At 45.1% G+C, this 16,358-nt stretch overlaps 1 protein-coding gene and 1 pseudogene across 2 annotated transcripts; both read left to right on the forward strand.

Annotated features, from left to right (window-relative positions):
• LOC139023467 (mRNA decay activator protein ZFP36-like) overlaps window positions 1-2,807 on the forward strand; it is a 6,445-nt pseudogene extending 3,638 nt beyond the window's left edge.
• Window positions 2,808-11,105: 8,298 nt separating this feature from the next.
• Window positions 11,106-14,705, forward strand: LOC111960544 (mRNA decay activator protein ZFP36L1). Of its 2 annotated transcripts, none has more exons than XM_023982581.2 (2): window positions 11,106-11,290; window positions 12,407-14,705. In XM_023982581.2, the coding sequence occupies exons 1-2, from the start codon at window positions 11,219-11,221 to the stop codon at window positions 13,520-13,522; spliced, it is 1,188 nt and encodes a 395-aa protein (XP_023838349.1). In that variant the 5' UTR covers window positions 11,106-11,218; the 3' UTR covers window positions 13,523-14,705. The 2 variants fall into 2 exon arrangements, with proteins under 2 accessions (XP_023838349.1, XP_023838350.1); XM_023982582.2 differs by having other exon boundaries at window positions 12,410-14,705.
• Window positions 14,706-16,358: the final 1,653 nt, after the last annotated feature.

A 16,358-nucleotide genomic window follows, 5' to 3' on the forward strand; every position in this document is an offset into this window, starting at 1 on the left:
CTTTTACCTTCAAACCCAACGCGGAGAAATATATAGAGAAGAATATAAGGCGATTTCATTTCAAAATACGACCCCATTTCCCTTCAGCAGTAGATACAGGTAACTGCCAAAATAGGAAACAAACCCAACATAAAGTGTAATAATAGGGCCTGGCAGCTTAAAAGGCCTCCAGAACAGGTTTTACAAGCATACAGTGAGAGCTGCAAATTACTCACCCCCCTTGGCATTTTCCTATTATTAGTGCCTTACAGCTTGGAAGTTAAAATAGATTTTTTTGGAGGGGGGGTTTGTAATCATTCGATATGACACCCAACATGCCTACCACCTTTGAGAATGCAAAACAATTTTTTGTGAGACAACAAGAAAATAAGACAAAAAAAAACTGAAAACATTGAAGCATGCATTACTAGTCACCCCCCCAAAGTCAATACTTTGTAGAGCCACTTTTTTGCAGCAATTACAGCTGCAAGTCTCTTGGGGTATGTCAATCTATAAGCTTGGCACATCTAGCGCACTGGATTTTTGCCCATTCTAAACCATGCAAAACTGTTCCAGCTCCATTCAAGTTGGAATGGGATTCCGCTGGTGTACAGCAATCTTTACAAGTCACGCGCACATGACCATACAGATTGCTTTGTATGTTTTCTATGTTGTTGGTCAGAGTGTGGATGTGGGTGTGGGCATTCTATGTGTATGTCTAGGTTGTCATGCTTTTCATATGTGTTTGGCCTAGTATGGTCTCCGTCAAATCAGAGGCAAGTGTCAGCTCGTTGTCTCTTGATTGGGAGCCATATTAGGTAGCTGTCTTTCCTTTGTATTTTACTGCTTCTGGTTTTTGTTTTCACCGTACAGGGAGTCTTTGTTTGTCTTTTAGTTTTTGTTCAGTGTTTCATTTTTGCGTATTACAACAATATGGACACTTACCACGCTGCGCTATGGTCCTCCTCTTCTTCCAACCATGACAAGCGTGACAGAAATCACCCACCAAAAAGGACCAGAGCAGCGTGACAAAGGAGCTAAATCGGGCAAAGCAGCGAGTCTCCCGGACTCAGGACTCATCCGGTGGCGAGATCTATTGGACGGGAAAGGACCCTAAGGGCACAACAGAGGACTGAGGGAATATCGTCTCCCCAACGCAGAGCTGGAAACGGACAGCCAATATAAGAGGAGGCAGCACCGGCAGCGCGACGAGTACGAGAGGCAGACCTCCCCCACAAAAAAAAATTGGGGCAGGGGCACACGGCGGAGTGTGGCAAGAGTCAAGGTTGTGAGACCTGAAGCCACACTCTCCATCGCTCTATTAGTAAGCAGAACAGTTACTGCGTCAAGCACACGTGTATGCGGCTTAAGCGCACGGGTGTCTGGCCAGCTACGCGCCCATAGCCCGGTGCGCCTAATAAATAGGAACAGCCACAACAACCGAACCAAGTGTCGCCATCGACGAGACCAAAAACCCATAATCACGAAACCGTCGGGCATCCAGGCCACGCGCTGTCACAAATCCTGTGCCTGACTTCAGAACAACGCTCTGGTCCCTCCGCCATCCGCTAAGGTTTACAGGTCCAGTAATCCCACTGATGCGACCCCGCGGCCCTCAAACTAGCAACGTGCTGTGATCACTGACACGAAGAAAAGGGGCGCATCAAGGGAGTGACAGTGCGGGGCCAATACATGCCATGCGCATCCGCTACAGTGCCAACCGCAGCGAAAAATGTGGGAGGGTCCGCAAACTTTTGAAGCCCGAAGCCGAGAGAGAATGCGTCCTAACTGCTGTCCACGCTCAAATGCTACTAGACTCACACCCAGTGGTCTTAACCCGCAACACAGCAACACGAAAAACAGTTCACACAACTGCTGCGCCTGCACGTAGCTGGCGGGCCTCCACCCGGGCCGCCTAAACCGAGCGTCCAGTTCATCACAGCCTGACCCGGGAAAGCGCCCACAAGGGTGCCCCAAAAAGCGACCCCGCCGAAGCGCCAGACAGCCAGGAAAGCTACCAGATGCGCCCACCACAAGCCCTAATCACTGTCTCGCGAGTAGCACTGTCGCGTGTCGCAAGCCAGCCAAGGCCTCCTGATTAAGCTGTCATAACCAAGCAGCCTGGTCGGGTCCAAATGCCATAGGCAGCCAGCGCGAACCGCAAACACAAGACCAAGACGATCCTCCTCACCAGTTCTCACCTCTAAACAGAATAGACTATCCCGCATCTGTTCGACGCCGCCGTGAGGCATCGGCCTCTGGTCTGAGCCCCATACCGCGCCAGCCGCCCGCTTGTCCTGAGACCGACCTAACCAAGCCCAGCCAACGCAAAGTCAAAGGAAAGTACGCAAACCGAGCACAGCATCACTATCAGTTCAGTGAGCCGCCTAGAGGCAAGCCCTGTCTTCAAAAGTAACAAGAGACCGGTCCTGAGGACCAAGCCCTCAATCAGGAATGCCGCCTAGAGAGACGCCACGCCCCTTCAAGTAACCAGAAAGCGAGCCGCGCGCCCTCAGTCGCAGGAGGGCGCCCGCTTGCAGTCCTGAGTCGTAAGCCCTAAGATAATTAGGCACCACCAAAAGATCCAAAGGAGATCAAAAGGAAAGCCCTCGGCCCCGGGCGACCCGGGGCCTCCGGCCCGCCAGTCGCAAAGAGACGGCTCGGACTGTAAGTCGTGTGTTGAGAGCGAAGAGACTATGGGGAGGTCGGTGTGTCGCGTGAGTCGCGAATTGAGCACGCTGAGTGAGCCCCACCAGTCCAAGGTCGCTCTTCTGTTGAGTGTGGCGGAAGCATCGACCGAGCCGGCAGACCCCGACGCGATAGTATAAAGAGGCTGACGGGGCAGACCGGAAGTAACACGCACCATATGAAATAATGGAGGGGACCAAAGAGCAAGTAAGAACGAGTACTTGTCTACGCCCTGAGCCCATAGACCTTTGTATGTTTCAATAGGGTCAAAATGTGTTCAAGGTGTGTTGATTGGGAGGCATTCATGCTTATAGTATGTCTAAGCCGTTATTCGTTTTTCTATTGGTGTTGGGGCTCATGTACCTCACTCAGGCTTGCTCACATCAGGTAGGCAGGTGGCAGTCGGTGTCATCGTCGACCTTGAGGAGCCATATTAGGTAGCTCCTGTTAATTACCTTTGTTGTTGTGTGGTGGTTGTCCTTCCGGCGGCATACATACGGACGTTCGTTCGGCGTCTTCACGTCCGTATTTAATGTATTATCAGTGTTCAGTCGATATCATTAACTCATTGACCGACCTTGGGAACCCCAAAAACATACCACGCTGTCGCAACAGGGTCCTCCTCTCTCATCAACGCAACAGGAGTGCTACCAAATACCACAATTTCTCAATGAAGATGGATCGGCTGCTGGGCTGACAAGGCATCCTCCAGACACCCTTATAAGGTTAAACCCCTACCAGCACTCGAGTTCTTGAAATTTATACGGCAGTGTATGCTGAGTGCATTGGTCCTGCGGAAGGTCAAACCTTCTAGTCCAGTCTCATAGATCTCTGGAGACTGACAGGTCACAAAGAAATTTTGCTGTATTTAGCGCACATCCATCATTACCTTCAAATCTGAGCGAGTGTATGCCAATCCCTGTCATGAAAAAAAACAAAATCCCAAGAGGTGAATGCTGCCACCAGCCATGCATTCACTGTGGGGATAATGTTCTCGGGGTGATGAGACAGGGTCTGGGTTATGCCTAGACATAGCACCTTTTTCCTTGAGATGATACAAAAAGCCCCAATTTTTTCAGTCTCATCTACAACAGCATTACCTTCGTGCCGCAGATGTATATGACGAATTCCACATGCCTTTCTCGGCAAACAAACCAAACATGTTTGCATATTTATTTCTTATTCTCTTCCTTAAAGCCAGGCTTGGAGTGTACGTCTTCAAATGGATCCTAAATGGATCAGCATACAACCCAATCTACAATGCTGGTGAAGAGCGTGCAACCTCCCTATCTGGGTTACTGGTCTCTTTGTTTCGAACACCTCTACTGAAATTCCAATGCCCTCAACTTGGCTGGCTATGAAGTTTGCATGATGGGTGGCCCTCTCTTGGGCAGGGTTTGTTGTTGATGGCCAGTATTTCGTTCGACAGTTTTTAGAATAATGGTGCGATAATGATGCTCCGTGGGATGTGGCAAAGCTAATCGGATATTTTTTAGTAACCCAACCCTTGATCCTGTACTTCTCCATCAACTTTGTCCTGAACGCTGTTGAAGAGCCGACATCCTCCTGTTCATCATAGGTGAACACGACTTGCCTAAATAACGTAGGTGTGACAAGTAACTCTGACGGGCAACATCCCTCTCCCAGACCCACAGATGTAAATATATCCTGCTAGATACATGTGACAGATGCACCCTAAGTAAAGAAATACTTAACATTGCCCACACAGCAAGTGGACAGTCTCAATTATAAACACCAATCGATAGAGATGACTGTCACTTAGAAGGGTAAGTTGGATGGATGCCACCAAGAATACATTAATTTAAGGGCTTCAAATAGCAAAGGTGAAAACATTCTGCAGCGACAACATCTTCCATTTTTATTAACATTATTTAAAACAAAGGTAATTATTTCCCATTTTCAACATTAAACAACCAATCTAAATGTTGGACTATTTCCTGTGAAGTATTGCATTAGCATAGCAGATCCAACAAAAAATGCAAAATATAACCTTACCAGCGTTAGTAATGCAACAAAATAGGAAAATACGCACAAGGGGATGGAATACTTTTGCAATGCACTGTACATTCTACAAATGTCTGAGACCGTCATTTGGAGGAAGTGCGACACCGTTCTATACCACGAGAAATAACATAATTTGAGGTTTTGTTGGATGATGAAGTGAGAAATGCTGTTCAATAAATGGGTTAAAGAATCTCGGGACTAGAGACACACACACACGCACACACACACACCCTTTAATTCCACTATGCTACTTTGAGACACCTCTTTCAAAGTCACTGAGATTTCTTCTTCTAGCCCTGGTGGCATTTTTATGCATGACTCTAAGCATGATGGGATGTTAATTGCACCTCTCTAATTCAGAGGGGTTGGGTTAAATGCGGAAGACACATTTCAGTTGAATGCATTTCAGTTGTGCAACTGACTAGGTACTAGGTACCCCCTTTRCCTAATTAACTCAGGAACCACACCTGTGTGGAAGTACCTGCTTTCAATATACTTTGTAGACCTCATTTACTTAAGTGTTTCCTTTATTTTGACAGTTACCTGTACATTCAGAGTCATTAACAACTTTTGGTCAATACCATTTCTTTACAATTCTATATAATTTATTTCCCTCATTGAGCATGGCCCTCAGCATGCTGCTGTAGTTGGATTCTTTCCTTTAAAAGAAGAGCCCCCTCTACAGAGCGGTGGTGGTGGAGGTGGGCTCTTTGTTCACGTGAAGGATAATCACAATCACTGTGCTCAGGCATGCACAGTCAGTCGCTCCTCAGGCGGCAGGCCAGCCCTAATTAGAGCAAGCCCTAAAGTTTATTATGATTGGATGGCCGTGGTGAAAGGAACAGGAGACTGAAAGAGAGGTGGGGGTGGCGTGAGGGGGCTTGCCTTTTTCTTGTTCACTGCGAGCAGATGTTCACCAGCGTCCAAATAACTCCCGGGCCTTCAGAAAATCCCTCACCGGCATAGCTGTGCAGAACTCTCGAGCTGCATTCCATTCAATGGGGTTTTGTACAGCATGCCGTGTTTTTTCTGTTTTCCCTCCCTACACCCCTTCCTCCCATCTCCCTTCTCCCATTATGCACCCACATTTCCATGCTTTTGAATGGCCATTAAAGAATGGCCATAAAGGGGGCCAGCAGGGGCAGGCTTTGAAAGCGTATCTGCCTGATGTGATGTAAGATAGGGCCCTCGGCAGGGAGCGGGACAGAGTGGACCGCGTGTGGAACACAAGGGCCTTCCTGTGGGGCCAGCTCCGAAAAATAGAAAACAGGCCCTCTGAGAAATGAAAAAAAAGCACCCTCCCCTCTCATATCCAAAGATAAAAAGAAAAGGTTTTCCCACTCTCACTCTACCTCTCTAACTCCATTCTCCCATGAGTAAGGGGTTTGGGGCCAGGTTGTTGCAGATGGTGTATATCAACATATTAAAGACTAAAATGATATACTGCCTCCTCACACGAGTAACCGAAAATGTCCGCAGAACTGAAGAGGTCAGTATTGTGGCGAAATGATTTTCAGTGATCTAAAAAACGTCACTTGACTAAAACGCTGCTCTAAATGCTCTGAAATTATACTTAGACATTTATTCATTTTCCTGCCAATACTGCAGATTGTGTGTTTGTTCCAATGCATTGTGGGAAAGTGTTTCATGCCCTTTCTYGTCCCTTTGCTCTACTAGGCCTTTAACAACCAAGCTGACCCCTTGGATCAGGTTGTCAAATAGAAGCCATTTGGAACCTTCAAAACCATGACCTGCCATACCCTAATGCGCTTTCAAAAACTCCACTTTTGTGAAGAGAGCATGCTGAGTAGTTTAAGGTCCAAACGCCTCATGTGGTTTTGCAATTACATCTGGCCACAGAATTCCAGTGAGAAGGACCACCAGAAATCAATCTTCCTCCATGTGCTTTATCTCACTGCCTGCACTGGATGGCACATCCTCTAACAACAAACTTGAGTGATTCTAGATAACTCATCCATAACCCCTGGACAAACCTTGGAGTATTGCCAATCGTTCATTAGCTTGTATATGGTTGTGGTTCTCTGGAGACCTGATCTGTCGGCCAAGCCGTTTGTTTGTGTCGGGGTAACCAGACTCCTCTCTGCTCCAGGACTGTGGCTGAGTAAACTACCCCCCCTCCCCCATATCCCCTCAGCCTGTTCTGTGTCACACACTCTCATGCTCACAAACACAGACACACACACTTATATAAACACGCACACACCAACACCTTGGCAAGAGAGGTTGTGGTGGGGAGGGTTTACCTGTCATTCTGCCCTGACAGAGTGAATACCTCTCCCCTCAGGAAGAGAGATTGTTTTGGCTTGTCTTAAGTGGAGGTGTATCACCTGCTCCTGGCATCCCCTCAGGATCTCTCTGTCAGTTATCTCTATCCACAGATCTAACCCTATTCTCTTACAGAAAAATAGAGGTCTTTAGACACAGCGCTAACATTAGAATCCATAAAATAGTACAGTACTGTTGGTTATCATTAAACCTCTGGCATAGCCACTTACAGCATTTTCACCTAATCCGACATAGGAACACATACCACTGTTCACTCACAGAATTGTGATACAATATTTCAACTAATGCTTTGGCTATCTGAGCACAACCTGGCTCTCCAGCGTTCAGGCACAGATGCATGATGTCGAACAGTGGACACCAGTGTGTGTGACACGTAATAACACGCAGTGGGGTGTGCACTTCGTCACCTGCAAATGAAATCACAACAGATTTACTTTGGAGAGGACAAACAAACGGCACAACCCGCTGTCACAGGGCAGGGCAGGCTGTATGCAAATAGCCCAGAGCGGAAGATCATGGGAGCTAGCCTGAAAGAGTAGGCTATAGGTGGTAAGCCTCTGATTCCAGGCCTTGACTGTTGTTGTTTGTCTCATTAGCAATGAAGTAGGACTACGACTTGAGATAGGCCTCACAGACCAATATGAAGGTAACACACCAAAGGGCCATGGGACGCACTAGATAGAGCTGCCAGAGTATAGAACTGACTGAAGGACTGTCATGTCCAACCTAATTGGAACAGAATACTCAATATTTCCAGAAATATACTRAAGCAATAAGGCCTGAAGGGGTGTGGTCTTTAGCCAATATTCCACGGCTAAGGGCTGTTCTCAGGCACGACGCATCGCAGACTGCCTGGATACAGCCCTTAGCCATGGTATATTGGCCATACACCACAAACCCCCGAGGTACCTTATTGCTATTATAAACTGGTTACCAATGTAATTAGAGCAGTAAAAATAGGTTTTATCATACCTGTGGAATACCACAGCTTTCAGCCAATCAGCATTCAGGGCTCGAACCCCCCAGTTTATAATGTCTGATATACCACGGCTTTCAGCCAATCAGCATCCATGACCCAAACTACCCGGTTTATAAAGACAAATAAACCTGGCCATTTTGCATCACAACTGTGGAAAGTATTTTTACAGTAGATTAATAATGTACTGTATAATGGTAGGTATTACACTTGAAATATGAGTCTATACTTTAATAAAATAAAAATATTGGGTTTGGTGTAACATTCCCCATGCTTTGCTATTGCACAAATTATATTAGCATGACAATGTCTAACTGAGAAATGTGTGAAGCAGTCTTTTCATGTAACACCGACAAATTGTGATCCTGTCAAGTCAGTCTTTGTTTTTAGTCCTGATGCTGGGGGAGGGATTTTCTGTCATAGTCCCTAATGATGTCCCATTATTGGACCTCCCTCAACAGTGTGAATAGCATTATGCCAAAATTCCCATACTCACTGAGGCAATTTATTCAAACCACCTGTGGCATTTAACCCCTTTAAGTAATTTCCCTTGCTACCCAAGTCTTGTTTTCAATGCCCTTCAGTTGAGGTTTTACCTTCCCATGGTTCTTCGGTTGCTGTCTGACTGCACATTGTGTAATAGTAACCACAGCTAAAGTTTTAGCATCTCACATCCCACACGCACACACACACAACACACACACACACGTGTTGATCTGTGGTGCAATGTTGACATGAGTGATGAAGGTGGTGGGGAATAAGTTTGCGGTAGGGCTCCTCAGTGCCTCCTGACACTGTTGTTTAGCCCTCTCCTCCCTAAACAATCACCCCTCACCCCCAATATCCCTCCCCCAGTCCCTTCCAGTCAAACCACTCCCCTTCACATCTTCAATGGGGGAGGAAGGCATTGTTAGCCCAAAAACATCTTACTCATTATGCACTAAAGCCCTACTAACCAAGCTGAGCTAAAAGAGGCAAGGATGCACCTCCACCTCTTCTCCCTGCCTTCTCTTCCTAGCCACACACAACTCACCCACTCCCCCTGCTTTTGGACAACATTGCATCAAACATAGAAGCCCTTAATGCTCCGCTTAAACTCACAGATTGATGTTTACCACACTCTAATGGTCTTTAGACCAAACGATTTGGAGGTCTTGTCTGTGAGGTGTTTGCATTTGTCATGGTCCACATAATCTATTCTACAGCTAGCACAGTGGTCAGGGCTGTTCCCGTAAGCCCTGTGTTTTTCGGTCCTCTTTTAATGGAAACCAAAGTTATGGGTTATTTCACTGTGATTATAGAACAACTTCATTTTTGAACTGTTAAAATATTGCAGAATCCCAATTTTCTTCCGTTTTCTATTCTTTTCATCTGGCTCCAGAATTTGAAAACAGTCGTTCTTCTTCGTCTTACCAGGGCACATCACAGTAGACATTGATAACGTACAAAAAATCTTTAATAACACATTATACTTGAAAGCATTACATTAAATTATAGTAATTTAATTAKATTTCTTAATTGTTGTGACATGAATTTTTTGTTGTCTTTCAAGTTGTTTTTTTTACAATTGATACTGTTTTGAACTCTACTATAGTTTCCTTCCTTTCACAAAGAGGACCTTTGATTAAAATGTGCTGCTGTTTCGAGAGGGCATAAACCATTGAGCTTTGAGGCATAACCAAAACAAAGCTTTTCTTTCGGCATTGTCCTGAGCTCAAGTTATGTTACTGAAAGACCTTAAGTGCATGGACATAAGACCTAAGTCAGCTTGTTCACAAGTGCCCTTGTGTCTCCAAAATCCCCTTTGGCCTAACTTAACCCTCTGTCTACCCCCATTCCTCCTTCTCAGTCTTTTCTCCTTTCCCTAAAACAAGGTGCGATGCTCAATATAGCAAAAAGGGACCATAATGTGAACCAACAAGTTGTCACTGACTACATACTAAGAGAGATTGGGACAATGGGATAAGACTGTAATTGATAGGATGCTGCAACAGTTTCTTAGTGTTGAACATCCAGGATCACATACTATATGTCTGCCAAACATCCCCTGGACCATCTCCACTCACGCTGCGTCTGGTAGGTTTTTAGTCTGCCGTCCCTGACCGTGCTACCTCTAAACGAAAGTCCCCAATGCTGGCTGCACTCAACGTGTGACTACGTCACCCCTGCCTGCCTGCCGTCACCTCCGGGCATCATTGGCTTTAATGTCTGTATCTCTGGCCTGGGGGTGAAAACACTCAACACCTTCCACCTCTGAAATCAAAGGCCTTTCTCCAGGAGGTCTGTCGTCTCTGTATGTTTGAGCTCCAGTGGCTGATGCTACTGGTGGGCTATGCCTGGTCTAGCCAACACTCTTTTATCTGACCAGGACAGAACTCCCCCGTGATCATGTCATCAAGGTACTTCAAGATCCTCCTCCATATGGACACACACTCAGAACGGGTTTGATGTTTTAATTTGGTGAGCCTTGAGGATGAAACTATATAGTCATGTGTAGTATGAGATTTCCATAAGTTAATAATGTGGGCTACAGACTCCACAAGTGAGAAGGTTTGTGATCATAGCGTGGGCTATCATAGCATGGGTTTAAAAAGCATTGCCATGCTGGCCAATGTGGCCATGCATTTGAATGAGCATGTTATGGACACAACTTGGTGTTGGATTCATTACATGTGTTCTTGGATGGTATGCAGAATGCTGATATTTTACATGAGGTACTGTTACTCATTGCAATGCACTGACATTGGTTTGAATTGCTACATTGCTATTGCATCCTATCATCTGCTTATTAATATTTATGTGAGGAGAAAAGTGCACTACCTTCATCCTCTTGTCCAATATGACCATGAATAATTAGGTGCTTGTGGCTTCTGTCTTCATCAAACTACAACATATATTTGGCTCTTTTGAAAAACGTATTCACTCAAAATTAAAATGTATGAAAACAAGTTGTGATTTGGCTTGTATGAGAGAAATGTTATGTTGTCCAATATTGTCCATCAATCGATGTTCATCAAAATGTTATTTGTTGTTGTGATGTGCTGTTTTGCCTGACTGGCATGCATCCAACTACTAGGCTGCACGGTGGGCCATACAGAGCGACGAGAGTTGGTGCGGGGGTGTGGCTATCGTATACAGTGTAGCGTTAAAACCACACGTGGACCAACACACGATTTGCAGTTCGTACAGAAAACTTTGAAAAGTTTGACAACTGGAGCTAACTTACTTTCCCGTGTGTCCAAGATGGAACCCCATCTCAAGAAAATGCCATACGCGCTTAATAAATTTCTTGATTTGGAAGAGGTTATGTGCAAGGTAATTTGATGATTTTATACCATTAAAAATAGCTACGTAGTTAGCAAGTCTATGTTGCACAAATCAACGGATGCCTTTTAAATTCGCAAAATCCTGCATTCTATATGCATAGTTTTGCTATATACCTAATTAGTTAAACTTGCCAACCAGTCGATTTCGAATGAATACCGGTAGTGAGTGAATTTGCAATGCTGCATTTTGGAACTGCAATATGGAGCCATTTGTTTTCAATGTGCAAGTTCAGACCTCAGCTAGTGGTGTGGTATCTTTTGGTTCGTGATATCATGTTGTTAGCTAGCTATGTTTATTAGAAAATATGGCATACAATTTGCGTCTAACTTACAAATCAATGCATAAAGTCGTGCAACTGCTAGTGACGCTGAGCAAATGCATCTCGTCATTAATTGACGTGCGTTAAGAACTTGTTTCACTAGAAATGACTCAAACTATTGGTGGTTAACGTGCTAATGCTAGATCGATTGCTCTTAAACTAAACATTCGTTTCCAAAATACAATTGAAGCTTTCAATGCACAAGCTAAATGTGGAGTGCTGATTTTATCCATGTGTAGATTAACCAACGTGCATTTCAATTAGTTTTTGTGCGCGCCTCAAAAGAGTATTAGCTAGCTATAGTAACGACGTTCTGTTACTAACTGAATCCAAGCAACTAGCTAGCGGTAATAGCAAAACTGAGAAGTTGCATTAGCTAAAGTCACCCACAGTAGCCTTTCTTGCACATTCAAAATTGGCCATTTGCAAAGTAAATCTTACTTTAACTAGATGGTTGACTGAGTTGAACTATGCTGTTTCTTTGGGCATTTGAAAGTATCATTCTTGCAAAGTTTAACATACTCATGTTAGGCCTTTGGAAAGAATAGAACTATCTCAGTTTATTGACGTGCTAAGTTTCCCTTGGTTTTGCTATTTCCTGGCATTGTTTTTATGTAGAAGTGGGTCCTCCAGATGAAGTTAACATGACATACTGTTCATGGCTTGGCTACTTTTCTTTAGACAACAGACCATGTTATCTTTTTGTTTTGAAAATGTAGATGAATGTATAACAGTTTCCTCCCCCTCCCCTCCCCTCCCCTCCCTTTTTCTTACTGTCTATCCAGCAGCTTCTGAGCCTGGACCTCCGGGACACATCCAAGCAGTCAGCATTCCCAGTGAGACCTGTTGGTTACAATAAGCCCTGGACCCCATGTTCCCTCTCTGCATCTAGCTCTGCCCTCTCTACTCACTCCACAGAAAGTGCAACCATGACCTCCAGCCACTGGGGGCAGAACACAGAGGCCTCACTCCCATCAAGATTGAAGATGTCATTCTGGGCTGAGCGCTCGGTCAGCATGGTGGAGCCCAGCACGTGCACCCTGGGCTGGGCCTCTACAGAGCCTAAACAGCCCCCAGCCTCCCCTACTGGTGGCCCTGTCTCTGGGTCTCCCACCTCCTCACGCTATAAGACTGAACTCTGCCGCACCTTTGCCGAGAGTGGCATCTGTAAGTACGGGGGGAAGTGCCAGTTTGCCCACGGCTTTGATGAGATACGTGACCTCAACAGACACCCCAAGTACAAGACGGAGCCTTGTCGCACCTTCCACACCATCGGCTTCTGTCCTTACGGCATCCGCTGCCACTTTGTTCATAACAACGAGGATGACCTGGGCCCTGGTCCTACCAGGCCTGGGCCTGGTCCCCAAACCCCCCGAACCAGACGACCCCCTCTACTTAGGCAGAGCTTCAGCTTCGGAGGCTTCCCCTCCGCCCCTCCACAGCCCCTGGAGCACTCCCTCCCCCACCCCTTCCTCCTCGTGCCTTCAGTCTCCCCTCCCACCTCAGCTGACATCACCGACCTGCTCTCCCGCGCCTTCTCCGAGGTGGACTGTGTCTTTGAGCCGGCCCATGAACTCCAGTCTCAGTTTCTTCCCTCTCCTGACTCAGGCTGTTCCCTCTGTGGACTGTCCCCTGTGCCTTCCCCCTCCCACAACCCCTGTACCTTATCAGAGGGCTGCGGCCTGCAGCAGAGCCAGAGTCCCCCCTGTGGGCCTGCTCTCAGGGCCAGGAGCCTCTCCTATACCTCCCTGTCTGACCACGAGGGTGGGTGTGGCAGCTCAGCCAGCAGCCTCAGTGGGTCTGACTCCTCTGGTCCAGATGGGTCTGGTCGGCGGCTGCCTATCTTCAGCCAGCTCTCAGTGCCTGACGAGTGCTGCAGCAGCACTAGCTTCTTCCTCTAGGTAGGATGGTCCCCTCAAACCTTCCCCAACCACTGTGACGTCTTGTCCATTGAAATCCTTGTGTATTTTTTTTTTAAAGAACCATGACTGCATACTATTGTGTACCTAATGTATTGTACGGGCAGATGCTTGACACATAAATGTGCTTCAGTTAAGCTCAAGCGAAATTAAGCTGTACACTTTTGAGGCACAAGTTGACAGCAAGGCAAGGTGCCAGAGTTGCATTACACTGACTATTTGGGAGAGAGAAAAATGGTGTAGTCAGTGTTATTGCCACTGGAAGTCCTCCATGCCTGCCACCTGCAGTTGTAAGAAGTGAACTAGTCATGTAAATGACAGTTTGAGAAGCAATTCATGAATCTTAGAATGTTAAAAAAGCCAAAGACAAGGACACAATGCATCTCTGCCAAGTTAGATTTCCCCCTATGAATGTTGGTTGACTATTGTGATTTTTTTTCTTCTTTATTGTACACTGTTCTTCTGACTGGGCTTAAGAAATTGACCTTTTCCAAAAACCCACTTCAGTGCCTGTAAACTTTTAGTTTTTTTTTGTTGGAAACTGCAATTTTCATTGTTAGTTGCAGGGGGACCTTGGATTATTTTTTTCTATTTTAGATCAAAGCTTAAATTGGTTTCCTAACTTTACTTAGCAAGGTGGATTGTGAGAATTAATAATTGTTTTCTCACTTGTTTCTGTAATCTCTGCAAATGTTTGAAGTTGTATGTAGACGTTCTGAAGATGCACCAAGAGTACAGTGTGTATCCCTTGTGTGGTAGACTCTGCATGTAATCCCTGATTAGCCGAAAAATACATGTACATGGCAAAGTGAAATGATTAAACTGGGTTGCCGTTGAACTCTGATTCTATTGAGTTGGACCTAAACAGCACCTTGTTCAGTAGATTGAATTGTAGTGTCTTTCTAGAAGTTCTTGGGGAGATCTAATGGTAGATGGTTTGTATCTGAGATGTTTTGGTAGTTGGTTCTGAGGGTGGATGCTTTTTTTGCATTCCATTGTATTTAAGTACCTTTTTGACCAACATGTTTCAAGCTTGTTTAGTGTTAATGGAGAATCTTTAGTAAATTAAGTTTAATTTATTTTAATGTATTTATAGAACTTTTTGAGTTTGTATTTAAGTTTAATATATTTTGTTGTACTGGAAATAAACTTTTTTTAAACATTGTTTAATCTTACATTAATTGTATTTCCTCTGTCTTCAAGGTGGTTGGGGGAATCTTCCCACAATGGTTGCATCTGTGAAATGCAGCACTACATTTACAAAGACTGAATTTGTCATGGAGCCATCAGTGTTTTTGCATAATATCGACCATATTCCCAAATGAACATCAGCCTCTTCAAATTCTGATGAGTCGCTCCAAATAYCTTGTGTATAGCTTGTGTAGTGGCACATTGAGAAACTTTTGGTTTGTTTGCCTACAGCGTCCTGCTGCGCTAACCTAGTTATAACACAGCTACACTGATTTCTTTGGAACTTTTGTTTCAATGTAAAGCACCTCAAAAGAATCGCTACCCACATATTAATCTGTAGGCTACTGTAACGGGACTACTCTCTTCTATAGTTAGTCCTTTGTTATTCACAGTGTGTGTTGGGAGTTCAGTGTGTGCATAGGGTGGGGGGTAGCCAAGCGGATCAGATTTCACATGGAGATAAGATGGCTTTTGTTTCATCCCTAATCTTTACACCCCTCTGCTCACTCCCTGCATAGCAATAAAACTGAATGCCTTCAGATGACAGCTGACGCCTGGCCAAACCACTGCTGTGTCGTTTGCGTGGCTGGTATTTTAAAGATGACAAAAAGCTAATAGTAGCTCAATCTCTATACTTGAGTTACTCTAGGAGCAGTTAGGCTTCCATCTCCCTTTTCTCAATGACGAGCCAATTATTTAAATTACCATGTCGAATGCTATCCAATAAGTTTTCCCCCTTTTTAATATGTGGATCAGTGAGATTCATGTGTCATCGCAACGACAAAAAAGAATCAGAGCACAATAAAAAAAAAACTCAACCCACAGCACCGTTAGCAATGAGAAACGGATAGTTCATCATTCCCTTGTCAGTGTGACAATGGGATGGGGTGGCTTCCATTGAGGAAGGCGTGGCCGGGAATGGGTTAAAAATGTTGACTGTTCTCCATTGTTGGACGGGGGATTCTCCCACGTCGAGCCCAGTGAGTTTGTACAAAGACAGGCGCATTCTCACACAGCCGCGGATCATCTGGTGGACGGAGCAGATGGCTACATTCACGGGGACCACGGGTCAAACATATGGTCCTGGATAGAAAGGAATATATTTTGGAGGGAGGGGAGGTTAATGTGTCCATGCCTCTCAGCACTAGGAAGGGTGAGGGGAAAAGGTCTAAACATGAATTAATACAGATAGTTTTCCAGTGGCTCACCCCGAAAGGCCTGGTGTAACCTTGTGGATGCTGCTGTTTTTTTGTTGCCGGGAAAATATATGTTCTGTTACGTCTACTTTACTTGTGGTGTTTCATTGCGGAAAAAGTCTCCTTGTCACAATAGTTAGTAACGTTACTTGGCACATATTGACGTGCTCAGAAAGTGAGCTGAAACGTTTGCACATTTCCAAGCCATGGAAGTTATATTTTTACACAAGACTATTTTCCACTGTTCTCAGCATGACTGTGTTTATGTATGTTTCATCAGAACAACGATTTCCACAAAACATTTATCTAAGGCAGCTCACCCAGTTGTAACCCAACTTGTGTGTTTTTGTTCTACCATATGTTATTTTGAGTGCTACATTGATATTGATTACTATATTGTTGAGTTCGGAGCTTGCAAGAAAGGCATTTCA

The sequence above is a fragment of the Salvelinus sp. IW2-2015 genome, linkage group LG4p (assembly GCF_002910315.2).
Source record: "Salvelinus sp. IW2-2015 linkage group LG4p, ASM291031v2, whole genome shotgun sequence".
Classification (NCBI taxonomy): Eukaryota; Metazoa; Chordata; class Actinopteri; order Salmoniformes; family Salmonidae; genus Salvelinus; species Salvelinus sp. IW2-2015.